The sequence below is a fragment of the Wasmannia auropunctata genome, unplaced genomic scaffold, assembly GCF_000956235.1.
Source record: "Wasmannia auropunctata unplaced genomic scaffold, wasmannia.A_1.0 LD335903.1, whole genome shotgun sequence".
NCBI classification, from domain to species: domain Eukaryota; kingdom Metazoa; phylum Arthropoda; class Insecta; order Hymenoptera; family Formicidae; genus Wasmannia; species Wasmannia auropunctata.
In genome coordinates, this window is record NW_012026987.1 from 2,817,270 (window position 1) to 2,845,117 (window position 27,848).

General features: G+C 41.4%; 1 protein-coding gene across 1 annotated transcript in view; it reads right to left on the bottom strand.

Moving 5' to 3' along the window:
- LOC105455449 overlaps positions 1 to 27,848 on the bottom strand; it is a 365,202-nt gene that overhangs the window by 291,112 nt on the left and 46,242 nt on the right. Inside the window, exon 5 of the mRNA XM_011698775.1 lies at positions 6,491 to 6,542. Within this exon, the coding sequence (XP_011697077.1) occupies positions 6,491 to 6,508 (18 nt within the window). The 5' untranslated portion in view covers positions 6,509 to 6,542. The remainder of the gene's footprint in view (positions 1 to 6,490; positions 6,543 to 27,848) is intronic.

The window sequence follows — 27,848 nt, forward strand, 5'->3', positions numbered from 1 at the left end:
AACCAAATTGACAATTTATGTATGTATGTACCTCGGTCTCTTTTTAATATACATACTGTACCAAAAATATCTTGTTTTTCTTACATTACATTATATATAAGCTGTTAATTCTATACAATTATTCTAACTTGACAATAGTTATTAAGATCCGTAAGAACCGTACCATAACACCGTTATTAAAGGTGCCGACTACCAAAATTATCTTAAAATGCTACTTATGTTACATATTAAAAATTGTGCTATTAAACATTTACCCGCAACAAAATATGATACATGTTTGTCCTATTGAAAAAAAAATGTATTAAATTTTGTCAACAGAAATTTTGATACAAATAAAAATGTCCCTCAATTTGTCATAGTGTAAAACCTGAATTTTATTTATTATTAATATTATCGTTAAGTTATCATTATTAAGCGCACAAATACGTTTTATTAAATACTCAAATAAAAAAACTCTCTTATTAATATTATACATACTTGAGATTGTAATTTTATGAAAATTTCGTGTAATACATTATTCAATTTCGCAATTCCCGCAAATGTGCGGTTGCAAACAACCGAGCTCAATTAATTTCATTTATTTCTGTATAATTATAATCGTAAAAAAAGCGTTGTAACAGATATTCCTCATATTATTCAATCCAGAATATTTGTAATTCTTACAATCGTGAAAGCTCTGTGATAATTGGCCAAAACTCAATATCATTGTTTTGCATGATCAATGTTTGACCATTATTTAACATGACGACAATAATATTTTTTAAAAACCAAACTCACAAATACAGATATTTCAAAAAATTTCAAAAATCGCGGAAAATAATTCATTTCGGTATAATGGATTATAAACGCGAATACCATATATTTACTTCGAACAAAAGTATCTGTGAAAACAATATTAATAACAGAATAAGGTCATGACGAGCAAACAAAAGGTTAAATAATTTAATAAATAAAAATATCTATAAAAGTATATCTGTGTATCTTTTTCGAGTTTTTTAAATCAAATTGTCAAATTTAAAACTCGAATGTCTACATGTCGTTCTATTGCGTACAGCCCGTTGTATTGATTGAAAAATAATGATTATGTCCGTCTGAAAAGACCGAAAAAAAAACGAGAGGATAAAACAAGTATTTTAGAATTAACTGAAAAGGATTCGTGCTGCCCGGGTTAAGCGTATAATCAATCTTCATTACTAGAAGCACGGTTAGCGCTCTAAACGGTCGTCTATTAATCGCTTAGGACACGTTCCGCGTTAGTTGACGGAAGTGTTACGGAATGAACGGTACATTGCCGCGCGGCCGCGCCGCGCCGCGCCGCGCCAGCGATATTGCCGTTTTATTCTGAACCGGCGGAACCGCGGCACGAAACCCAGCCACTTCCCGCTCGGGACGTACACACACACACACACACATATTCGTACATACATATACCATGCATGTACATACGACGTACATATCCAGCGGTAAATAGCAAATACGTGCGCGAAGTGCATAGCGACGAGTTATCGCGGCGAACACAATTTCGCCGGCGTTTTCTGTTCGTACGAGCTACAAAGCCGACGTTGGCTGGGAAAACGCCGCGAATTCCGTCCATATACCAAATATTTTCATATTCCATTCGCGACTGCTGCTCCGTTCTCATCCTCTCTCTCTCTCTCTCTCTCTCCCCCTCCCACTTTTATTCTCCCCCTCCGTCGCCGCTGTCTTCGTTCTCTCTCGCACCACGGCCGATACCAAAGGGTATTGGGATTTATAAGGAGGAACGAAAACTTCGCCCCCCTCCCCTCCACCCCTATCCCTCAGCGGGAGGAGGAAAAGCAATTTAAATTCCGATCGTTCATAAAGCGGAACGTCTCCCTCTCTTTCTCTCACTCTCTTCTCCTCCGCCTCGCTATTTTCATCCCCGTGGGCCCCCGCGCTTTACTCTTAAGCTTTCTTTCGCCTCGCGGCTCTTGCTTCGCTCCCCCTTTTCCTTCCGCCTTCGTTATTTTGGAACGCGGCTTTTGGTACTCGCGAAGAATGAAAACGCGCGAAGAAGAGACGCAAAGAGTGTCTCGGGAGAGCGATAGTTCTATATGTAGCTCGATACCCGTCAAAAACAAGCGAGTTATTGTTATTGCGCGAGCAGGTGGTGTTTAAAACCCCGGCAACTTCGCTCTCAATAAAAAATAAGTTAAATTATACATCGTGTGTTTAATAAATGAAAAAAAAAATCTGGTCGCGCTATTTATCCTGTAGTAAAAAAAAAAAAGCCAATTCGAATCGCAACTCAGATAATTAAAATATTCTACATAAAAATAAAAATGTAATAATGTAATAACAGTATAAGATGAAACTACAAGTCCGTCGGCCTCGGACGTTTCCTACCGTATAACAGTAATAATTAGTCCCTTTCAATCAGATCGTCCTTGGAGCGTACTTCGCAGGAATCCAACGCGAGTGATTGAACAGTCTCAGGTACGAAGCTCGGAATCTCTCTGACACGCATTTCTACAACGTCTTACGTATAAATACGACGAGGACACGCTCTCGAAAATCCCGGGTAAAAGTATGACACATACGGGCGGCATGTAGGTACACTGCACGGTTCCTTTCTCCTCCCTCCCCCCCCCCTCCCAACCCGCCTTTCGCGTTTCGGTGGAAGGATGGAAGAGAATGCAGAGGGAGAAAAGCGATTACGGTTATTTCTCGTGGGAGAACACGCGCTCTCTTCTCCTCCCTCCGCCTTGCTGCCGTTGTTGCTAATGGATCACATCTCTGAATTTCCCTGACATTACGTCCCTCATGTAAGATTTAAAGCGGAGTCCGTCTCTCTGCCCATCGAGACTGCGCGAAGCTAATCTCTACGACCCGAACGATAATTCTCCTTCCAGTTTCACCTCCCCCCCCCCCTCCCGTCCCCTACGTCTCCTCCATCCGAGCATATCTAATACGCATATAATGCGTAGGCAAGTGACGTCGCGGAAATCCCTAGGGTTGCCTCCTGCTCTTTCGCGTTTGTAACTGGATCGAATTTTCGGATTATTTTTAAATTTTTTAATATTTCTAAGCTTTTCCAAAACTAATTCAATTTTCGCACATCTAAAAAATTTTTAGCTTACTCGATTCATTAATCTACAATACTAAAATTATAAAACACATCAATGTTCTAGAACTTTTCCTATTTCGAGTTTTGATGTACGTGCGACTGTTCAAATTACGACAACGATACTTTGCGCATCAATCCCTCCTCTTGCTAAAAAAAAAAATCTCATTAACGAGATGGATTAATCCGCGAGACCTGACCGTTTCGCTCTCGCATCCTCGGTCTCCCTTTTTCCCCGCTAAAGCATATCGCACATACGCTTCTTAGAAGGACACGCGTACATATGCGTGCGCCCTTTTTTTTTTATACATCTCGCCGGTCGGCAAAAAATTAATTAAGCGCCCACGCGGAAGAGCAAATTACGCGGCATCGGTTTCACGGTGGCGCGAGGGTGCAGAATATGAAAAATGGCGGACCCCCTTATAGGGCCGCTTAATTAAAGCCGTTTAGACCGCGACTTTTAATTAAGATCGTTAAAAACCAAAATTAGTGGTGGCTCGCATCTTCGAATTTGCCCAACATTTATGCGACTTCCCCGGATTCTCCACGGGATTTATACCGGCAATTGCCTCTGTCCATCAGCGCTAATCTCTACGAGCCTGGTGATAACTCTCCCTTTCGTTTAACCTTCTGTCTCGGTCCCTGTCCGTCTCTCGCATTTCCGCAAGGTACGTCCTCTCTTCGGTAGGCGAGAAGGCACACCGTATAATATGTTACACGTAATGTATGCTCGCTTCAACGTTTCTGGGGTACGTCAAACCCTTAGGCGGGAAACGTCCGTGTCAGTTAAAACTGGGAAAGCGGGTCATCGAAGTTCGCAAAAATTAATTAAAACGCTCGCCGCAAAACTTTACATCGTTTCGAGGCGTCACTAAAATCCACGGCGCACCTCAAGGCTCCTTACGTTGTATTTAATTAAAAACGTTCTCCTCTCTTTCCGAAGCGACACGGGATTTTTCCTCAAATAACAGTATTAACGTTAATAAAAAAAAATTACGTTAAAACTAATTACTCAAAAAATTTTAATTATGAAATAATCCGTTTGATATTATGAAATTATTAAAAAAAAATGAAGCTATCGATTCCATCTTCAATATCGCAATTATCTTAATTGAGAAACTGAAGTACGAAACAATGTACAAAATTAATCGATATCTTGATATTACAAAGCTCAATAATAATCTTATATTAGCACGCGAAATATAAAAGGATAATATAAAATATATATGTATACCATATAATGCAAGAAAATAATAAAAATTTCTTACTGAAATCGATTTCGGTGTTCTGGCGCGACGAAATATCTCGCGCGCGAACTCATCTTCCCGTGGCCAATTCCGATAATTGAATTCGCGAGCAATAGATTGCTCCGAATCCACCATTGGTCATCCCTTCTCACGTACGATTACGTTTAAATATCGAAAGCGCAGATCGGGAACCAAATACTGGTGCTGCGCAAAGAGTGGGTGAATAATCGGAGGGGAAGGGCAAGTTTCCGAGATTTGTTTCCCGACGGACGTCGCGCGTTGAGCCGACGGTAAGGCTTGTCGGATTTTCGGCTCTCCCGGGCGACGTCCCGAGGGAGGAAGCCGCCTTCGGAATGGCGGCGGCGACGGCGGGCCCGGGACGAGTTTCTGGCACTTTGCAGCTCAGCGTCTGTTGAATATTTGATTGTGGACGCCCCCGACCCCGCCGCAACTTCCACATCGGTCGCCCATGACTCAGTGACTTGGCTGAATGATTGATTGGGCGCGTATCGCGCGAAATAAGCTTTCCCTTTCGTCTTTATACAAATTAAGCAAGTTTCGGAGCTTAATATTATGCTGCCACCTCGCCTTGTAATAAAAAGTAATAATTTTATCATAAAAAAACATTATTTTAAAAAAAATTTTCATTTATAGTATAGAGCAATGAAAAATTCAAATCTGTCAAATGGCAAAAGTTGTTTTAGCCTAAGAAACTTCCAAGAAATGCGAGATAAAAAATTGAACTCTTTGAAAATGTCCGCCATTTATTTATTGGAAAAGAAAAAAGTGCTGAATTCTAAATTTTGTAAATTGTATCCTTCACATATTAATTTGAGCAATATAGTATTTTAAAATTAATAAAATTAATACAACTAGAAATGAAATTTATCTCTCAACGCTCAGAATTTTCCTTACGCAATCCTCGAATTAAACGGCTGGCGCGAATAAGCAAAATACACAGTCTTCCGCTTCGTCGTGCGACTCTCCAAGAAGCTCCGTCACTGCTCGAAGCTGATTAACTGTAGCCCATGCAAAATGTCCGCGCGCCACCCTCGCAACGAGACTGATCCCACCGTCCTACCTCACCCTCTCTCGCGCACCCTTCTCAGCTCGTCTGTTCTGCTCCCTGTCCCGCCGCATCAAGTTCAATGAAACTATACAAACTACGGTGGCGGTGTTCTCAGAGAGATACCGAGTCCATCCCCCTTCTCCGTCTGCAGGATAGATCCACGAAAGGGTGGATGAGAAGAGGTGAAAGGGACCTTCACCTACGAGCAGAAAAGGAAACGGAAGCCAGGCGTCGGGCTACGAAAATGTGGCTCTCCGAAAGACGTGAGAGGCGATAGATAGGAAGACCAGAGGTGAAAGAAGGAGAAAGAGAGAGAGAGGAGAGGAGGGAAAGGGAGAGAACGAGAAGGAGATTGATTAAAACGCCGTAGGAGTTCGGCGTTTTCCTTTCACCATTGATTCCGTCTACCGGCGGCCGCGCTGGCGCCTCTTTCACTTATCTGTCAACACTTACGTCAGCCAAAGCTCTCGAATAATGAGTTCCTCGTTTCGAGGAACGATCGCGAATGGAGAAGCGCAGGGATGAGGCTGAGGAATGGTGGAGAAAGGAGGGAGGAGGAGTGTAGAGGGCTCGCGCGCGATCGGAGGTGCCGGTGAGATGAAAAAAGTTTTCGATCGAACCAAAAAGCGGCCTTTATTATTGGCGCCTTCTCCCTACCTCCTCCTTCACCATTCCCGTTTCAACGGCCCGAGTAACGCCGAGTATTTCCATGAGAACTTTTTGACTAGCAAACGCGAAGAGAACACCCCGCTTGCTCGGCTTTGTTTGCCTAGCAGGATGATCCAAGGTGAAGAGTTGTTCTCGAACTCATGATTATTGCAAATTGTCGGCATATGAAGTAGCTTTAACTAACTAAGCGCCTAACGATTGGCGATTCTGACTGATTTTTTTGTACAGTGGCGCATAATTTAGCGTAGCATATATGTATGTATGTTCTTCATGCGACACAGAAATTTTAGAGAGGACAATTTAAGATAAAATCGAGATATTTTATAAGAATTAATTTAAATTTGTTATTACATATATTCCTTTCTTGGTTATATCGAAGAATTAAAATTTAAAATTAAAGTTAATTAATTAATGACGTACCAAATCCTTCCGACGCATTTCTTGCCACTACGTGACCGTCATTAAGTCGCACCTGGAAGGAAAAAAAATACAACATTGTAGTATCTTGGAAAATCAAGACGTAATAAAGAATATATTCTGCTTACAAATCCTGAATAGACAAATAAAAAAAAATAAGAATGAATGCAACGATGCGAATTATTATTGCACGTAATTAGCAATTTCGTTTGTCGCTCAAGTATCGGAAGGTTATCGCAGACGTATTCATACGGGCGTGAATTTCACATGAAGAGTGCCGCACGGCGCGGTCTGCTGAATGTCTAGAGCCAGTCGGATCACATACGTATCCCGACCACTTGGTGCGCAGCTCAGCGACAGGTCTGGCTCGCTCGAGGTACTACTCGCGTAGTTAGTTCACGTAAGTACGCGAGTGAATGCATATCCCACACGTACGAACACACAAGCGCGCTCTCCTCATTAACGTCTCACTCGCACAACGGCTCTCTCCCCTTCGTGGATTTTCCCCGCGTGGCTCCATTCACTCGACGAGCTTCGCCCTTTCCACACTCGTTTCACCTGCAGCGAGCACGAGCGAAAAAAAAACGCTGTCAACAGCGATTGGAAAGTTAAACTCTTTCGATAATCAAATAACATTTTTATAATACTAATATTTAACACGCAGAAGCAGAACGGACGATACAGACATGTATAAATTATAAGAAATTCGAACTCTGAAAATTTTAAGTCTTTTTTAAAAATATTAACTTCTCATTTTCGTTTGACAAAATTAGCTATTTATAAGGACTTAATTATAGTCTGCAAAAATATTTTCTTCGTAACATATGTGTATATGAATATATTATAATAATAAATATTAATATGTTCTATCATAAAACATTCATATATAATAAATATATTATCATAATTATATATTTGAAGACCACATGAATGAAAATTAACTACAAATATTCTCGATAGATTAAAATGCTCTTTGATAAAATCCAGTGATGATAACAATATATTTGCGTTCTCGTTCTAATTTATATTTTAATAAGATTAAAATATCATCGATGCGCACACTCGACGAATTCATTGAATGAGACAGAAAAGGCATAACCAAAAATCTGATCGCTCACATTAAATATATAGGCAATTTCCTTAATTCACTTTCCTGCGATATCTGGCGGAAAATAACGCGGTTCGTTCTAAAGCGAAAATCGCCAAGTCAGGCAATCACTAGGATGCAATCGAGATTGAAAAGGCAACTGAAGGGTCTCCGCGGGTCTCTCAACTTGCGACACTGAGACCCAGCCGCAAGGGAAAGATGGATATCATATAAATCCAGAAAGCGGAAGTGACAAATGTTATCGGAGTCTTAACGCACGACTATAACTCGGGATTTGATTGAAATTGTTAAAATATGCGTATATGCGATACATATGCAAAGGAAATACTTTCTAAAAAGAATTTCTACCTTGCAGAAAGTAGCTTATATCCAATAAATGCTGCTGTCCAATAATTTTCAGAACATCCAACTTCCGTCCGGTAACTGTCGCGACTCAACAACAGCGATTCCGCGTCAAAAGGTCCTTTAAAACTTTTCCTTTTCCCAAGCACAGTCATCTCACAGAAAACCTACAGCATGTATTCTTTGTATGTGACTTCATGTAAAAGAGTACGCCCCACACATAACCGACACGAATGGGCTGACCGTTTCTTTGAAACTTCTACGTGGCGCGGGGGGTTGTAAAAAAATTAGACGCGCACAGGCGACGCGACGCGACTTGACGGGGTATAATGCTCGTGCTATTCCTTACGCGAGCGTATCTCATCGCCGTATCGCGCGACCAGAAAGGGAAAATAAGCGCGCGTAAGGACGGCGTTACGGTAAAACGGAACCAGGGTGGTGGCTTTCACGTCGAATAATAGGATGTTTTATGCCAGACTGGCGATATCGCGGTCACAATGTGCCCGCGGATATGCCGGGGTGGAGCCCGCTGATAAATATTCAACCCTATCGTTCCTTCCGGATGTCGGCCAGGAAGAGTCGGCGCGTTTCCGTGATCTTGATCGATCACCTTTCGCACGAAAGAAAAACGAAGGGCGCGTAGGAATGCAAAGGGGCTTTCGGCGGCGTAAAAAAAGACGGTCATCACCTACGGCAACTCTTCGCGACAGACGAATTTCGTAACTTTACGTATCGAGCGCAGATTGACAGAATCGAGATCAATCTTCTTCCGTTAATCTTTTGATCCCCTATCGATAATTCTCTTTTCAAGAGAACTAATGAGGTGTTCGGTGTGATCACACCGCGATTTAGCGTAGCTCGATCAAGCCAAGGGAATACACCGTGGGAAGTCGATTACTCGAATTAATGGGAGGACGATGGAGAATGTCCGGGTAATCGATATTTCGGTTAATGGGCCAATCTTTAGCGTGGATTGCAAGCGCTCGGTAAAAGTACCGTGATAATGACTTTGTCGTTTATTGTGGATCTATTTTCGTAAGAAAGAAACAAAAGAGATAAAATGGAAATCGGTTTAATAAACAATTATTTAAGAACAAAAATTAGAGATGAGTTATTTGGAACAAACAACAAATAGAAAAAAAGAGTATCACATATCTCTATCCAATTACAATACTAAATTAAAAATTAAATGTATCCATCCCAATTTACGTAATAATTTTTTTTATATAAATAAGAAAGATTTAAAAATGATGCTAAAATGACGCTGTACGTTAATTGATGTAAAAATAATAATAAGAACCTCTTTCTCTCTTTTTCTCTCCATCTCTCTATTGTAAATTTGTCATATTTTCATAATAAATTGAAATGATGGTCTATATTTCATAACAAATTGGAATGAAATTTATTTCTGTGGAATTGTAACTATTATTTGCTGGTATAGTATTACATTCTATTCCGTATCATGAACTTCATCTCGCGCCATTAGATGTCCCTTTCCATTTTTTCAACAAGCGCGACAGCAGATTTCCCGATAATAATAGCATCATGCTCGAGGAACCGTTCATGCGGATTATCGGTATTTTGACATATCGCGTGGTGGAAAATCGATACGTCCCATCAGATAAAGGTCTACGAATGGACACTCAAGAATGGAGAGACAATATCTCGGAGCGAAATCAAACGTCCTGGGTGCCAGTTGACATGTGAAATCTGATGGACACGCGGCCAAGGGACTCTTTCGCCGGTTCTCATTTGTACACTTTTCGCCACACATTTTGTTCCCCATAAATATAATTGGCCGTCCCCCATCAGACGGGATTATACCATCAAATGCGATTTCTCTATTACGAACAAAACTCGTTTCCTCGTGAAATTTTCATGGAATAAAAATTTAACCAACTAATATAGATTGACGTTAATACAATCTTAAAGCTTTTCTCTTTTTTACAGTTTTGACTAAAAAGTGAACGAAATACGAACCATAGATAATCCTATAGCTATTAGTGAACGAATCGCTCTTTATTTTAAAATTGCAATTTCATCTATAACGTTAAAAAAATTAAAAAATATACAAACGAATAATATTACTGTTATGTATTTAGTGTTAATGTTGAAATCTTTTCTTGTACGGCCACTCGCATTTCATTCACGACAACACGGCCGAATCTGAGACGAGCCTTTTATGTATCTTTCGCATCGCGCGAAGAATGTAATTTCAAGTGGCTTTTACAAGCTGACTTTTATTAAGATCACGAGTTGTCTCGCGTTGCTAATGGCGGTGCTGTCGTGAAAACCTCCGCGTCTCCGAGACACAACAACCGGTATCCGGTATCTTGTATTCTTTTACACTTACCTAGAACCTATACGTGCGCGCGGAGGGAAAGCAGCGCCCGATTTATGCTACCGGGCGGCATCACTGGCCATTGTTCTTTATCGATTCGATCAGCTGCGTTGCCTTATCAAGAGACATAATGCGTGGAACGTTGTAATAAGGACACGCTCCTACGTATCTCGCCCGCTGTACCACAAGTAATAATGCCGGTAGCGCGATATTTCACTGGGTGCTCCTTTTATCTCGATTGCCCGTCTACAGGGTGTCCCGGAGCTACGATAACGCCGAATCGCAATGACGGGGACGTGAAACAGGAGAGGAAAACGCGAGCAATCTTACCGAAGAGCGCGGCGCATAAAAATAGTATTTGCTTCGGAAGCGGACGTAAAGAATTTGTAAGAAAGTAATTTCAGTTAGATATTCATCAAATATATCTTGATGTAGTCTATATAAAACATATAATTATAATCGTCTATGGTTTTTTCAACAAATCAATTTTTTATCATATATTGTTGATATATGAAAAATCTCATATACACATTCACGACTGGGGAAAAATGTCTATTTTCAAATGATGCGTTGATAGAACGCAAAGAAATTAAAATAGCCGACACGCGTCAGCTATAAGATAAGGCGACCGAAGAACGAAGCGTTCGTGACCCAATCATTCTGCTGACTGTGAAAAGTGTCGTGTCGTATCTGTGAATCTCGGTCAGTCCCTCCCTTCTCTATGCTTATAAAAAGTTTATTAATTCGGTGGCACGTAATTCATTCTCGACCCGGCCCGATCTTCAGGCCTCATCAGCCAAGTGCACACTTCCGCTCTTCGTATATATTAAGAGTGTTTTACACGACGCTTTCTATGTGCCAATTAAGGGCGAGGGAGACTCGATAATCTAGGAAAGCCAATCCAAAATGATAATAAACACGCTCATTTGTTAGGCACATATACTGTCGGCGCCTGAACCAAAGAGATAAGTCTTGCGTGTTTAAAATGTAAAATTTAAAACGACACATATGTGTCTCTAAAAATCTTTCTTTCTTTTGCAAAAAAAAGTTGTACATTTAATATTTATGTAATAAAAAAAGATAGAGCGCCCACGCATGCAGTCGAGTTTATTGATCCCTTCAAACGACATATGTCAGTAACATTTCTATTAACATGTTTACGTTTCGCAAAATAGTTTCTAAAGTCGGACTTTATTACAGGCATATTAAACTTTACGAGTAAACTCGAAGAGATTGTGTCGTTGTAAACTTTTCGCCATCGTTATCGCGAAGCCGCGCCTTTCATATTGTATGTACTTATTTTCAAATGGCCAAAACTTCAAAGAGAAAAAAATATGACATAACGTTAATTAAAAAAGATAAATGACTTAAACGGATGGATCGTAACGGCGGCATTTTTTTTTTATTAAAATAAAAATTAATAAAATTAAAACTTATAAAGAAAAAATAATATGACTACACACGTTAAACTTTAAACAAACTTATAATAAAAGTTTTAAATCGTAAAAACACTAACTAAAATCATACCTAAAACAATAAGAATTTCATAAATAGCAAGTATTAAAAGAGATTCGCATTCATTTTCTACATTGATACTGATAATATTTCAAAATAATACAATTTTCAGCGAAAAATAATCGAACTGTGAACTGATTAAAAATACAATGAGTAGATACTTAATTGACGAAATTGTTCGAAATTTCTTGAAAATCGGAATCAAAATGCGCGAGAATCTTCATATTGTTGCAATACCTATAACGCGATATATTTAACTCCACGCGGAATTAAATTTATCCTATATCTACGCGAACTCGCTGAGGGCTTTACAGCACAAACGACACGAAAATTCGTCAACGACGTCGTAGCAGGCGACTAAGCCTCTAACGTGTACGCAACCATCTAACGGCGTGTAACTAATTCCGAATCCATTAAATCCCCCGCATTTACGTTCAACCGTATAAATTGCACCGTAAACGTAGGCAGTAAATCGCGAATCCCGCATGATTTGCGCCGCGTAACGTAATTATCGCACTCAATCTGCTACGAAGCCGCGGGCGAATTTTGCGTCCCGCTGTCGGCGATTTTTGCATCAATGAATTTCGCTCATTAGCGCGAAATCGTTAATTGCACAACAAGGCATGAAGTGAAAAGCGTAAAATAAAGAGATGTCGTTGATACATCTATCTCTGAGAAGAAATCCACGATATTTCTCTTAACCGAGAGAGTCAAAATTCCACGAATTGTAAACTACTGGGTAGCTACATCGAGAAAATATACCGTCGACCCATTTTCAAAGAGAAAAGGCACGGAAGTTTCGACATGCGAAATTGTCATTCAACGCCCATTACCGCCGTGGAGAAGTTTTCGTCTGCAGTGTTTTAGTGCGTTCCGAATCCGTCGAACATCGGCGTGATAAATCTTCGTTAATGACCTCGCGGATGACTTAACGTTACCGACTCGTTTCTCACATACGACGCGCGTGGGTGAGAAACTCTCCTCTCGTATTAGTTGAGTGCGGGATGTAGATTCGCAGAACGCGCGGCTTTGTTAAAGGCACGGGGACGTCTTTATTAATGACACGCGAGAGATCGTAACATTCGGTGAGGCCATTATTCACCGAGAGTTCGACGTGGAGAAGCAAGGCGACAGATAGAGAGAGAGAGAGAGAGAGAGAGAGAGAGGGGGGGATGGTGGGAGAGAGTAAGAGGGACCGCGCAGATGCAGACCCGGGATATATGCATAATCTGCAGTTGCATTAATGTGTGCACGCGCGCATTCATTAGCTCGGCACAATCGTATTATTACCGCGTCTCCCATAAACAAGACCGATCCCGTGGCCCCTCGTTTCCGCGCGTGATAAATGGTGGAAGCGAGACGTTTCGACTTTCCGACGACCGATGCACCCACGTGCGCCTATCTCGCGGTTTATCATCGACGCCCACGCGGGACCACGTCGGGGCCGCGTTGTTGTCGCACGTAAATCAAAATCGCAGGCGCCATCTTGTCGGTCCGCTTTCTCCTCTTCCGATACGACACTGCGGGATAGATGCCGGACTGCTGTGACTGTTACGTGTCATATTGCTTGAAATATCGATCACTCTATATTTTTATACGAAAATTTATTTTCGCGATTGAAGTCTCTTAATACATTCAATAATATATATTGCACTTTGATCAGTCACAATCAAAATATCAATTAAAACCAATAAAAATATATAAAAAATAAATATACAGATTATTTGTGTTACATATGAGTTATTTAAATAAATCAATTTTTAAAATCTGTATATAATTTCTTAGCAACTGCTCCTTTAACTGTATTTTTAATATACTTACATAAGAAGGGCAAAGCTTATCAAAAAATTCTTATGCTACTGTAAGAGACGGAACATTAATATCCTTCGATCAAAATCCTCTCCCCTGATTTCATAACAAATGCACGAGAACGACTACCGAATCCGATCGATATAGATGCCGATCCGTCGAAGATCGACACCCCACCTTTTCACCTTGTTTGTCCTTCCTTCTCTCTCGAACATCTTTTGCCTTACTTCTTACTTCGGCGGTGGGTCAATGTTACCTGCCTTATCGGTTCCATCGCCCAGTGCCCGAGATCGTCAATTAACCGGCCGGGAGTCTCCCTATCAAACGGCGGACGCCGATCTAACAAGGTTTTTCGTCGGGGCCGACGCAATCGGGACGACCGGTCGACTGATTTAAATAAACCATTACCGGGTGGTATCTCTCATCGGCGGGCCCACACCTCCAACGAATTCTGACACTCATTTCTTGCCGACGCTCGTAGCGGGCAAAAATAAGAGAGCGAAGAGCGTACAACGGAATGCGCCACCTGCGAAATAGTGGTAGTTGCTACTAATTAGTAAAAGCCGAAGCGTGTAAACAGCTATACAAACTTTAATGCCTAGAAGTGGATGAAAATCATCTTCACTACACACAAACTGTCGCCGATAAAAATTTTACCCTATAATAGATATCAAAAAGACTTCGTTTTTCGAATTAATAAAATGCGCATCCGATGACTTTTAAATATGACTTTTTTCAAGATTCCATCGAATTTTGCGGACATGTCGACATCAATTTTAACGATTCCTTCCTACAAAAATAGCAAAGTTATTCTTGCCATTTGCTTTTCTCTCTCATAACTATTATCGAATGTTCAATCATTTCAATATGCCAGGATGTACTCAAAACTTTTCTAAAATATCCTGAATCATCCTCGAACGCTAATGGCAATCATAACACGAGACTTGTCAGCCGTGACGTACAAGCTAAATACTGATCGGTACGAATGATAGAGCCTGTTAGCCAAACGCTTCTTATATAGAAAACGAATATGTTCGTGGTTCCGAGCCTGTTAACGCTGCCGAGAGCTGATATCTGTGTTCACCACGGCAGAACGTAGCTTGGTCTTGCCACGGTCGTAGCTGGTACACGTCGTGTACCGACGGATATTCATCTTGGCGGCCCTTTGTCCCGGCAGCATTGTGTCTGCGCTGCTAAAGCCCACAGGCTGAATTTCGCTGGAACTATCGACGCACGGCCAAACGGCCAAGGCGGCGATAGGGTGTCAATTTAGAGGACGTTTTATGGGTCACGCGCGACATGCACGTCCGTCAATGAGCGGTGATTCGTGGTAATAACATGACTATATAGACTTAAGAATCGAGAGATGCCCGATATGAACAAAACTGAAGTCCTACAGAAAGCGCGAATACAAATCTATGTTTTAATAATAAGAAAAAATAGCTAAAGATATTTTAATGTTCTGATAAGAAAGAGATTTTATGTTTCAATATAAAAAATAGATGAATTTTTTTCTTTTAAAATAACGTAATAATGTAATTCTCGCAGGCCTCTACACGTTTTATTTTTTAGAACGAAAAAGTCATGTAAGTATATTTTCTCGCGAACCTCAGTGTTCTAGAATTTTTATATCTTAGATACCTACATAATATGCATAAAATGATGCAACATTAAACGAAATCTGCCCCAAGTTTTCAATTTTCTGCAAGAAACTGCACGGATGCAATTTTTAAGAGTTGCACACGGAAGAAAAGTATCGCGCGACGCCAATTTAAAGCGTGTTTTGTGAGTCGTGCGTGATACGTATCTCACGGACTTCTGCTCTTCCACCGACTACACGCCGTTCTCCAGTGTTGCTCACTTCCGAGAACAGCGATCCCCCGTTCCGCGCCTCTCGTTTAAAAGGATGATATATCGTATTTGCTTTACAAGACGCTCTATAACCCGCGATCGGGTCGGGGCCGACGATCGGGATTATTAATTATTATCGAATTCCGTTTGACACGCCTTCGCGCCGGCCGAAGCTCACGGGGAACAACGTTCGTTCGGAGAAATTTCAAGATTTCGATGATTCACGCCCACAAAATCTTCATATTAAATACCGCCCCTCGCATAATTGCGCACATGACTTCTACTTTATCCTACATTTAGCTCGAATCCAGCTACGAATAGTTGAACGTGAAATTCTGGAATAATCTATGTCATATATCTCTATAATACATCTCTAATAATCTGTAATAAATTATATCTAATAAATTATCTTTAAAAATAACGATAAAAAAATAGCGCTAATTTAATTAAATACAAGCTTCTAAAAAAATCCCAAATACTTTTTGAATATAAAGTTTTGATTTATAATATAAAGTTTATTTACAATCATGCGGAATTTTGCTTGAAGTGAAAAATATATCTATTTTTTTCTTCATGTAAATTATTTATAGGACTTGTAAATTTATATTCAATAAATCGTGTGCTCAATGCTTGTTACAAATTTATGTTAAAACTTTTAACTGTCTGTATATTCAAATTATTAAGCGGTTTTTTGCACATCACTAGTTTGAATTCCACTGCATTGGTTTTAACAAGCGCGTTCCGAATGAGAAGAATTATGTGCCAAAATCTATGTTTATAAAAAAATACCAAAATCCATAAAATTCAGAACGCTTTAAATTTATAAATAAATAAACTCCGTGCACACAAAACATTTCGATACTCCCTTATACAGTTTATATTATATTCTAACTTTTCGAAACGTTCACTGATCACTAAATCCGCTCTGGCTATCCAATACTTTTATGTTTCAAATTTCACGAGCGCAATGCGTGTAAACAAACTGATCTCTCACGCAGAAATGCGTCGCTGAACAAACTTTGGGCGTAACCGACGCGTGCATAAATCGCTCGCGAGCGAAAGCAAAAATTCGAAGGCGTGCGAGTACGATGTATGTACGCTTGCATTTGTGCGGCGAGAAAATCTATCTTAACAAGACAATCTAAAAAATTATACGGTCCTTTCACTGTGCTTTTATCTTCATAAGAATTATATCAAGGAATATTTATATGCACCATTGATAACAGGTACCCGCATGCAATTTTCGTATATTTCATTCTATACATAATCTTATTATTCTATTAAGTTGTAATTATATATTGGAAAATGGATCGTTATTTATTTTATTACGAAATACTTTCTATCTGAATAATTGTCTGAAAAATCGAAAAAATAGGACAAGGACTTTCATATTTATATTCACATTTGCTTTAATTATTTTGCAAATTTTCGCAATTCAACTGAATCATTTAGCCTATTAAAAGGCTTGTTAAAAGGATTTTTGACGGACACAATTTCCATTGAATACTTTCTTTTCTCGCTTATGACAACGAAGTGAGATGTATATGTATGTGCATCGCCGTCACCGCGCCCATGTCGTCCGTATATGTCGCGCGTACGCGTGGTTGCGCGCGAGGCGTGTCGCCGCGCGATGTGATTTAGTAAAGAGCACGAGACCCGATGGATCATTTATTGAATGGTAATGTCCGTGCCCCCGAGGATCATCTCCGAACTTCGTCCTCGGAGATCGTCGATGACGTTGTTGTCGGCAAGATAGCGCGCGCGTTGCATCGTCCCTCCCGCAACGGACCAATATTCGCGATTGGATGCGCTGGATAATAAATTGCAACTTCATAAATCGCATTTTGCTTCGGGGGGAAGGCAGATAATAAAAATTAATCTCTCTATACGTGCGTCTTTAGGTACACGAATGAAAAACATTAATATCGGGACAAGAAGTAATGCAACACAAGATGTAAAGCCTTTAAAGATACTAAGCAGATTTTCGATTCATTGTCGAAAAAATATGAGTGAAAGAGAGAGAAAGAGAGAAGAGAGAGAGAGAGAGAGAGAGAGAGAGAGCCGAAACAGGAAACAGTTGGAGAGGAGTGAAAGAAGAAAGAAAGATAGCTTGGCGGAATCTGTTTATACACGCGGTGTAATTAATATATGGCAGTTCGTCGAACGGCCCTGAACTGCTCGCGCATGATGCACACGCCCATGGCACCGGGGAATACAATACGTATAAATCGTCATGAATTTTGAGAGGTCTGCAATTTCGTATTCAATTGCATTTTCGTCCTGGCCCGACCCGTTCTCGGTCGCCGCCTACCATCGGCAGACGCTTTGCCGTTCGTCCCCTGATTGTAGGTTCGGGTGACTTTTTAGCCCATGGCACATCGCGTGATTCGCGTCTGTGCACGAGCAATTCTCAGCAAGATTAGACCTCGCGGCTTTTTTACGAACGTAACTTTCGACTGCAGACATTTCTATATATGTGAGAAAAGTATAGGAAAAACGTAAATCGAAAACTTATTTTCTCGAGAGGAGCCTGCATGCAAGTCTAAGATATTATTAAAGACTTTCGAGATTAATCTCATTTTCAGTATTAAACAAGTATATGAATGTAGGTATCGCTTCCTCTTACTTTTCCATTTTCTCGCGACTCATGCTGCAGAGAGTTTAAATTTACGGAAACCTCCCCCACATTACCAAAGACACGTGTAAGGAAGGGAGAAGCTGCGGCGGATTCAAGATACGCTCACGCGCGTGCACACGCTCTAATTCTCGAAAATCGCACAAACTTCAAATGTGCAAGCGAGGTAACTCCGTGCGATTCGCAAGTTCTTGAAACACGTTCGGAACAGTTTCGTGGATGAAAGAGAGGGCGAAACATTCGGGTGAGCAAAGTAAATTCACGGTGGCGGCGGCGGCGGCAGCGGCGGCGGTGGCGGCGGCAGGCGGACTCCTCGACGGAGACGGACGAGCGATATTTCAAGTTTGGACGAACGCGACCTGATTCCGTCATAACGACGGAACACCGGCGGCTTGCATCCGCCCTGATGCACCCATCCCTCCTCCCCTCTCTTCACACCCCTTCGGTACGACGTAAACTTCGCGCAGCACGCGATTTGACTTAACGCCGCGCAATATTTCTCCTGTCGTTCCGATGCAGACGTTCGCGCGAAGTTCTGTTTGAAACATGGTCGACCGAGAAAGTGATTTCATCCGTATCGACTTTCGGACTCCTCCTCCGCGCGACCACGCCAAGCGCTCTGCACTCCGGGAATCATGTTGACAGACTGCACGCTTACATGTTTGTGTCTAAAAACTCGTAGCATGGCATATGCGTGTGAATATAATATAAGTAGTTTATATTTTTTTAATTTTTTTATTAATTTCGTACATAACACGTTCGTACAAAGATATATTCTTCAAAATTTTAGTTTTTTAAAGAATATATTTAAAAGAATCGGTTAAAATTCTATATTAATACAATCTATATACATATCATTATATATCCATTGCAATCGATATTAATATTGCAAGAGCCTAATAATAATAGACCAGTAATTCAATAACCCATTATATTCATAACTCCAACGTAATTGATATCTACTATCATAACTTGTTATTGTCATTCATTATCGCCATAATTATTAACTAACAGCAAGTATTACATTTACTCACGCATTTATGATTGATTCCACGGATGTTTATGATACCAAAGATACGCGTAGAAATATATTACGATGTGTCAAGAAATATAGAAAAATATATTCTACGAGGAATAAAAGTTAAATTGTGAGAATTGACTGATAAGGCAAAACGGGTACGTGTCGAGTGCGAGGGATATAAATCTCATGATAAATCGAGAGCCGGCGGGGGTGTAGCGGAATAAGCAAATGGCAGTGGGAAGGCCACCCTACAGGTGGCAACACCCACGCGCGCATACGCACACACACAGACGGGAATGCGCAGCTAGACGTATAATGCAATCGAATTACCCGTACGAAGGAGACTCCATCTATCATCCCGATCTCATCCGCCGGCTTAGGCGACCCCGATACGTCATTTTCCAAATCTCGCGGCGTCGGAGAGCGCCGGAGAGATTCCCGGATCGACGCGTCGGCAAAAGCCGAAGGGAAAAAAAAGAGAATTCTGGAAGAGAGGAACGGAAGGTGGAATCGAGGGAAGCGCGCGATAGAGCGGAGGAAATAAACCGCAGACGTCGACGACGTCGCGACGCTCTCCGCCGCCTGTCAAAACTGACGTCTGCCTCGCGAGATCACCCGCCGTGACCGATAAACGATGTCATAACCGCGTGAGAGTAAATGAATCCGCATACCGTTCCGGTTTCTTTCGTGTCGACGTCTATCAGATTAATAGCATAACATTTGCAAATTTTGTAAAGATAGATCCATTTTTACGCGCAATTTATATAACGACAAAAATAAGTGGAATTATTTGAAAAATGTGAGAAGCTATCGCTCGTAGTTTACAAAATATTTAATCCTGATGTCACTTGGCCAGTATAGAAGAGACTATTTCTACAATTCTTCTAGAGATCCTTAAGTTATCTATTTCATAAATAAGATTTCAGAAATCTTTTCTTTTTTTAGTCACGCAGGCTATATTGATCTCTGATTCCACGAATTCAGTCTCATATCATAATCTTTCGATCTATAAATCCTTCGTTCGACATGTGACCACGCCTTCACTTAGCTTATCCTTGATACCACAAATTTCTTCCGCCAATAGATCCGACTTATCAAACTTGGTTCTTAAATTGGAAAATTCTAGACCGCGCTGATTCTCTCTTTCTCTCCGCGCGTTCCACACGATCTTCTCTAATAAATCCCTAAATCTACGAGATTCTTATAAAAATCGACATGTGCGTACGCTCGCAAACTTTCTAACGATATGACATTCAGCTGCGTCAACCTTCCATTTATCATAAAATCGTCCTAATTAATTCACTTAAATTTCTTTTTGTTCCGTTTTTAAGTATAATCGTCACCTCTGATGTGTGTTTGTTCTTCACACGGCCATTGCCATCGGGATGCAGTTTAAGCTACTCTTCCCCGGGATCCCCACCCAGAGAAACTCCATCGAAGGTCGGTAATTACATGGCGGACAGGTTAGAGGGAAGAGTTATGGTACTCGAATAACCGTGGTGTCTTATGCGAGTGGGCAGTAACTTGACCAAGGCATTAAGGCGATCTCCCGCGGCGACCATGCATACATTACCGGGGACCAGCGTCGTTTACTCTCTTTCTCTTCCCTCGCACGACGACGCGCGCGCGCGCGCTTAAAGACGAAACGCGAGGAGTCGATTAGTAGCCTACTCCGCGAGAATGATCTACAGCATCCTCTCGTTCTTCCGATTCTAAAAAATCGACCGTAAAATTAGGTGGGTCAATCTGGGACTCTAGTGTTAGCTTATGTCAATTTTTCAAACGTAGAATTAAATCTTGAACGTCAAAATTATTTTCTTAGCAATAAAAATCGCTATTTGTCGCTTATCGAACTCCAGCTGTCGAAAGAGTAAATCTTGTTAGTTTCGATATAAAAAAATATTAAAATTAATGTGAGAGAGAGAATTTTCCAGTGTTAATATAATTGCAATACGTCATACTCTTTAATCAAAAACATGTGTATCAAAAACATTATAAACATATACATATGAAGCAGCTGCAGTTATGCAGCATCATCTAATTTAAGTTTTCATAAATCTTGTATACGTGTTCGTATGTGTTTGACGAGAAGATCAAAGCAGGTACAAAAATTCAGATTAGGTCAAACACAGGTTCGTTTTTCGTTCATCTGTCCTCCGGAAAAAAAGACATATGTTTTACCGTCCCTCTCATGGGTCCCGTAATTTCATGGTCGATTATAGGACGGGCCACGAGAAAGAGAGCCGGCTCGTTAAGGGACGGCCACGTTAAGATTAGGCGGGAGCCGAGCGCGCGTTTGAAACATTTAGATTTCTCGGGCTCGAAATTGTTGCTTCATATCTTGTTCTCCCAGCAATGATACACGTCGAGAGCACTATACCGTTCGCTTCGCTGCACGAGATTCGATGCGAAGGTAATCATGATTACATCGCCCGAAGGCGTTACACGTCGTAACAAACAGTGGCGGTCATCCTCAACCTTGTTGCCTCGAAATAAACGTAGAATATAAAATATGCATAATTATTATGATCCTAACTTTTACGGTATAATCAAGAAAATGACGGCGAACGGCGCCTTTGGCCAAAAGCTATATTTATTTTGCATCGTAATCGTCCTCGGCCAAGCCTCTCCGAGAGAGGCTTATTAAATATTTCGGTTCTTCCTTACCGATTAACCGCGTATCTCGCGTATTTACATTTTCGCTCGATATCCTCTCGCTTTGATTTTGGAGAGGATGAGCCTCCGTTCTCTCTCTCTCTCTCTCTCTCTCGGAGCTTTCCACGATTTCTGTTAACTCTCTCTCTTTCTCTCATCGACGTCACTTTATTTCTTTCGTCGCGAAACGTTCTCTCTCTCGAGCGAGGCGACGTCTATACTTTCACGTTGATGAGCCATCGTCGCGAGCAGTTGCGATTCATTAATAATTTTAATAAGGGATCTTAATAGAAAGCGCCGGCTCCGCCTCCTCCTCCTCCATCGAAGATGATTTTTTTCATTCGGTACGATCGGAGTTGCAGACCCAGCTGTCCGTTCGCGATTATCATTCGCCGTTAATTTGCACGAGCTCTTCTTTCCGGGACGATTCATCCGGCAGGGAGAGCAAAGTTCCTTTCGCGGACTGTTTCACCATTAAGGATTATCGGGAGACGAGCGCCGTGCGCGACTGCTTCTTTCGCTGTAACAAGCTACTCGTCCGGCTGACTGTGAATTACGGCGCGCATCCGCTCTCTCTCTCTCTCTCCCTCCCTCGCTCTCGCACTTGATGAGACTCTCATCGAGAGAAGCTTCGATATTTTATATAGTAGCTCGCGTATCTCGCTGCAATAAGAAACTTCCGTGAAACGGACGGAGAAGCGCGAAGAATTCCCCGATCCGCGTCGATCGGCGATTTCCTGCGAGATTATTGTCTTCCGCTCGGCAAATCAATGTCGCAATTTTGTAATCCACTTTTAAAATCTCTCGAGGCTGTTATCTTCCATAATGCAGGATGCGTCTCGAGACATAGGTAACGATTACGATATTATATTCATTGAAAAGTAAAAGAGCCGAATGGATGGCGATTAACAAACTCACGTGAAGCAAAGCAATTTATGACATTAACCGTAATCTATATTGATAGTCAAGGCTGCAGTTAAATTAAATCAAAGGAAGGATTGTAAGAATTACGCGTTACGCAGAAATCAAATTAAATTCTATTTTATCTCAAATTATTATTATTTTTTTCAATAAAAGTCTATATGACTAAATTGCCGATAATCGTCTACCGCTTAATCTTTATTACACGGGAGGAGTAATCACAAAAGAGCCGGGCCTCTCAGCAGAGGCAGGATACATTTCAGCATCGCTCGGCCGTAGCAAAAATTTCAACCGTAACAGCGAATTAATTATTTTACATGGACGCCGTTTTACTAGCGCGTCAATCAACGATAGACACCTGATGCGCCAGTGATTAATGATCTTCCTCGATTACACAGAGGGAGGGGATCGTGATTTCGAGAGAACGGGGGCCGCGATGATCGGCTCCACGGCGGTCGGAAACAAAAAAGCTTCGACGAAAGGCGCCCGCCTGTTTCGGGATTCCCGGCAAAAAGAGAGCGGGCGAGGAAAAGCGGTACCAACGGCATCGTCATCGTCGTCGTTGTCGTCCGGTGACTCGACGATTCGCGCGGCGCCCGTAGATCAGCCGAATCGCTCTCATAAATCGTGATTAAATCGAGACTCGTAAATATCGCGTTGAATGTCAGAAGAGAGAGAGAAGAGGTCTTGTCCGACCCGCGGGCAAGACTGACACGAGAAGAAAGGTGAGGCTAACGAAGTTGAGGCTGCGAAGAGAAGCAGCATGCGTGCGGAAAAAATGTGGATCGCGCAAACTGTTGATCGAAACAAAAAAAATTTCAAAATAAAAAATTTAAATCAAACGTATCTGCAATTTCAATTGATTCCATTCGATAACAAAACACAGTTTTGTTTATATTCTTATATTTTCGTCTCATTGTGATTGAAGTATAAATGTTAATTCTTGTAATTTAAATTCAATACAAATTTATGTTTCTACAGTTTCGCATTTATTTTTATTGTTACACCAAAAAAGGACATCGATCACCAAAGACGAAGATTCCAATTCGCGTTGTCTACAATTTCATTGTTAAATCGATCTCGTTGGTAAATCCCGCGGCATACCGTGTCGCGCGTATAGACGCTCAACTCATCGTCGGTTTATTTACAGAAAATTTCGTTTATCCTCGACGCCGGTGCGTCAAACGAGCAATTTTCGAAAAAAGTCAGCCGGAGGAAACGCACGCACGTTTTACCATACGTAATCTCCACTTTCTCGCCCGCCGTTCTCGCCCGTAATAGAGGCTTTTGATCTTGCCACCCGCTATCTTAAACCGCAAGTACCTGCGAGCACTCCGTATGGGTTGTCATACGCGACTTGTTCCCCACAACCCCGTTCATCATCTTCGTAACACCTTTCGTTCCCGAGGGTCTCCTTCTCGGCCTGTCTTTGAACTCGCCAAGATGCGATAATTGTGTCATTTTTCTCACACGTGTCTTCATCTCCCGTGGGAGTAACGCCTCTGCTGCAAAACTCGTTAGCCCATATTCGCAAAACGCGTTTGTTTATTAAATGCGATCTCACGTGAAACTCTCAGTTCGTCATAACGTCAAATATAATCCTTACTGAATAACTTTTTGCTTATGTACCGTATTTAATATTAACTTAGAAATTTGTCTAACAAAAGTAGCCCAACAAATAATCATGTGATGTTTGCCTTTATGTTACACTGCACACCTATATAAATTCAATTTCAAGTGTCTGTAACTACGATCGCACGTGGCAAAATATTTCGTTCGCTATAGCCCTCGCGCGCTTCTCTGCGAGATGATTCATCATAGAAGCATTTTGCTTCCCGCGTGACGCAGACTTACCCACCGATCGAATGACCAAAAATCACAGTGACATCAGTCATTGACAAAGTGATGCATTAAGCGAGGCCGAAAACGCGCGCGACGTCGGCAGGGGATTTTATCCGAATATCGACGGTCCCCGAGGTCTCGGCTCCGAAGGGAGAGTGCTGTTCATAGTCTAAGGGCCCCGGACTGACAGCTCGCGCCATATATTGATGATGTGTCTGAGCTCGAGCTTCCATTTCACGGCGCTCTGCCTCCGTCTGTCGTATCCGGTTTCGCGGCATTTTCCACCCAGTGCCGCCACCGCCGCCGCCTCCCCATGTTACACACACGTTTCTCGTTCTCGGGAGAGGCACGTCGAGTTTCTCTGTAATACGTGGTACTCGCTTACAGACTGCCTCATTTGCATCATCTCCGGCGAGAAGGTCTCCTCTTGGTGTTCAACGCACAAATTGTTATACGCGAAATGATTATGTCGTGTATGAACAAACGTTCGTTGTGTATCCTTGCAAAACGTGAGTCGCGTTTTTCTAAACTTTCTAAAATATTTAGCAAAAGTCATATGTAAGTCCGTATTAACGGAATTGGTGCAAAGTTTTTGTAATAACTGACGCAATTTCGTATAAATGCAGGTACAGATACAGATTTAATAATTAAAATAATAATAAATTTGTATTATGATTCAGGAAAAAGATATAAGACACCTCTAAAATTAAGCTGTGTTGATCCTCTCACTATTGAAAATTCAAAAACGACCATTACTACTTGATTAGTAATCATTTGGTATTTGGTAGTCCATTCTCGATGATTGGTAGTCAAAGTTAGAATAATATTATAATATGAAAAGAAAGACGTACGAGCGTGAAGCTAGTCCTTCCTTTCCAGACTACGTAAATAATCATAACTGTAAACATTCATTTGGTGGTTTATTGACGTTTGGTAGTCTCGATGATTAGTAGTCAAAATCATGTCATGTCAAATCATGATATGATTTTGACTACTAATCATTGATAGTCGCGCGTATGTCTCTTTTGCTTTTAATATTATTATTTACAACTTTGACTATCAATCATCGAGAATGGACTGCCAAATACTACCAAACGACCATCAATCGAGTGGAAATGGTCATTTTTGAATTCTCAGTAGTGGGAAGAGGGCAACTTCACACAGCTCTAGAATTATATCAGATTTATATAAAAAAGATGTTATTTTAGCTTCAATAAAAATGTGAAATAAACTTTCTCTTTAGTGTGAATTTAAATGGTAATAGAGAAATTGTTTCAAAAATAAGTATGTAGATACATGCAATACAATGGTAAAAATTTAATATATAGTCGAAATCGGATAAGAGTAACCGAGATTGCTTGAAAACCAATTTATAACTACACGTAACGGATAAATTTACACACGGGATATGGCAGCAATATCGTTAGTCGAGAGAGTTGCAGAGTGGACTCAATTATATCGATGTCGTTCCGTGCATGACGCGACAGAGGGGTTTCGTTAAACGAGGGACCATCATAGCGCGTAATACTTCTATCTATAGTTTACGGTAGATTAATACGGAATTTATGGGCAAAGTTCGCCCGTATTGAGTCTCGGAAAGTTTTTGCCGGTTGCAGCTGCACCGCTGATGGAGTACAACATTGTGATCACGAATTTCAAGCGGCTTTATGGAAAAATCTTGGGAAAATTACAGGTATCTTTATTCATATTTTACACATTCCTTTCAAATTGTGCATTTGGAAAAATAAAAAATCTTATAAAATGGAATAAATTCTATTCCTTTATTTTCTGCTCTCTCTCTCTCTCTCTCTCTCTCTCATACACACACACACACACATACACACCATGCTTTATTAACTATTTAATTTATCGATTTTATAATTACCGCTCCTTTTCATGAGTATGCCTCTCTTCCAAAACGGAATTCGCTTTATTTTGAATTGAGGGGAAAGAGAAGCAGATCCCTCGAATTTTCAGTCAAAATTGAAGATAGCGCGGATATCCGAAATATACGAGTCAATGAAGTTATTCACGGTGCACATTAGCCGCTTAAGATTAAAGTAACTTCAGCTCGGCGCTCGCTCGACCGAGGAATTTATCCCCCTTTGTATAACCTGCTCCAATTTTTTTCCCACCCCGTACGCTCTCGCTCGGGAAAATAACTAACTCGAATCGCCGGATACTCTGATGGTATCGTTCTCCCGCTCGCGCACACGCGGCGCCCGACGCCTACCCTCTTTCTCCCTTTCTGCAGAACGCCCCGTCGGCGTCGCGACGCCTCGGCCGCGGCTTAACCTACGGCGCGCCGCGGGACGAGGGAAAATTGGAAATGCGGCTAAAACGAGGAAAAAGTTAAATTAAATACTCCGCAGTCCGCACGCCCGCCCGCGTCCTTTTTACCCGGATTTTTCAATTTCCTCCGGAGCTTCCTTTCCTTCGCCATCCCACTGGCACCAACCGCCCACCGTCGAGGCGCATCCTCGCCTTCGAAGCGGAGACTGCCGCTGTCACTCCGCTTCGGTCCGCCACACTCTCTCGCGGAATGATAGCTCGAGTGGCTCCTGACTTCTTTAAGGTAATCACTCGGGAAATTCCAGCAGCGGCGCGGCGCTTTCTCAATTGAATTTCATGCCGCTCGCGCCGCACTGCTAATGAGGAGGTGAACCACCACCGAGAAGTTTTCTCGCCAATTTTTAGGCGCGACCGAATAAAGCGTTGTACGTGCTCGAAGTCGCGAAAAGTCCCCGAGAGATAATGCAGAACTACGATCGAGTTACGGAACAAAAAACTTCGTTTTAAACAGTAAAAGAAAGCGAGAAAATATTTTAAAAAGAGAGCAAGAAATTTTTCGATTGTAAAGCGAAATTGCAATGTAACTTTTTTTCGAAAAGATAAAAATCACCTGTATTAGCGAATTCACACAATCGTCTAATGCGTTTTATTCATACGCAACCATTTTAAATTCTATTCGAAGTTAATTATAATAGTCGTAAGTTAATTAGAGGTTTCTAAAACATATAAATAAAGAGCGGTATATTCTTCTTTATTCTTTTTTCTGTTCCGACAGTTAGTACCAGGCTTTTTACAAAAGGCGACTTCTTGCGCGTATAAACACTTGAATTAGGAACGAATTACGCCTTTCCGGCGGTGCGTAATTTTCTAATTTAACAAATTCCCCAAATCTAAGAAACGCGCGCTCTTTAACGAGCGGAGGACGGACAGGTGCGGCGGGAGATCGGCAAGTCTCCGTGGGCCTTCGGCTCTCCGGGAATCCTCTAACCGCCTCGATAGAGTCATTATCGAGCAGGTGAATCCGCGTAC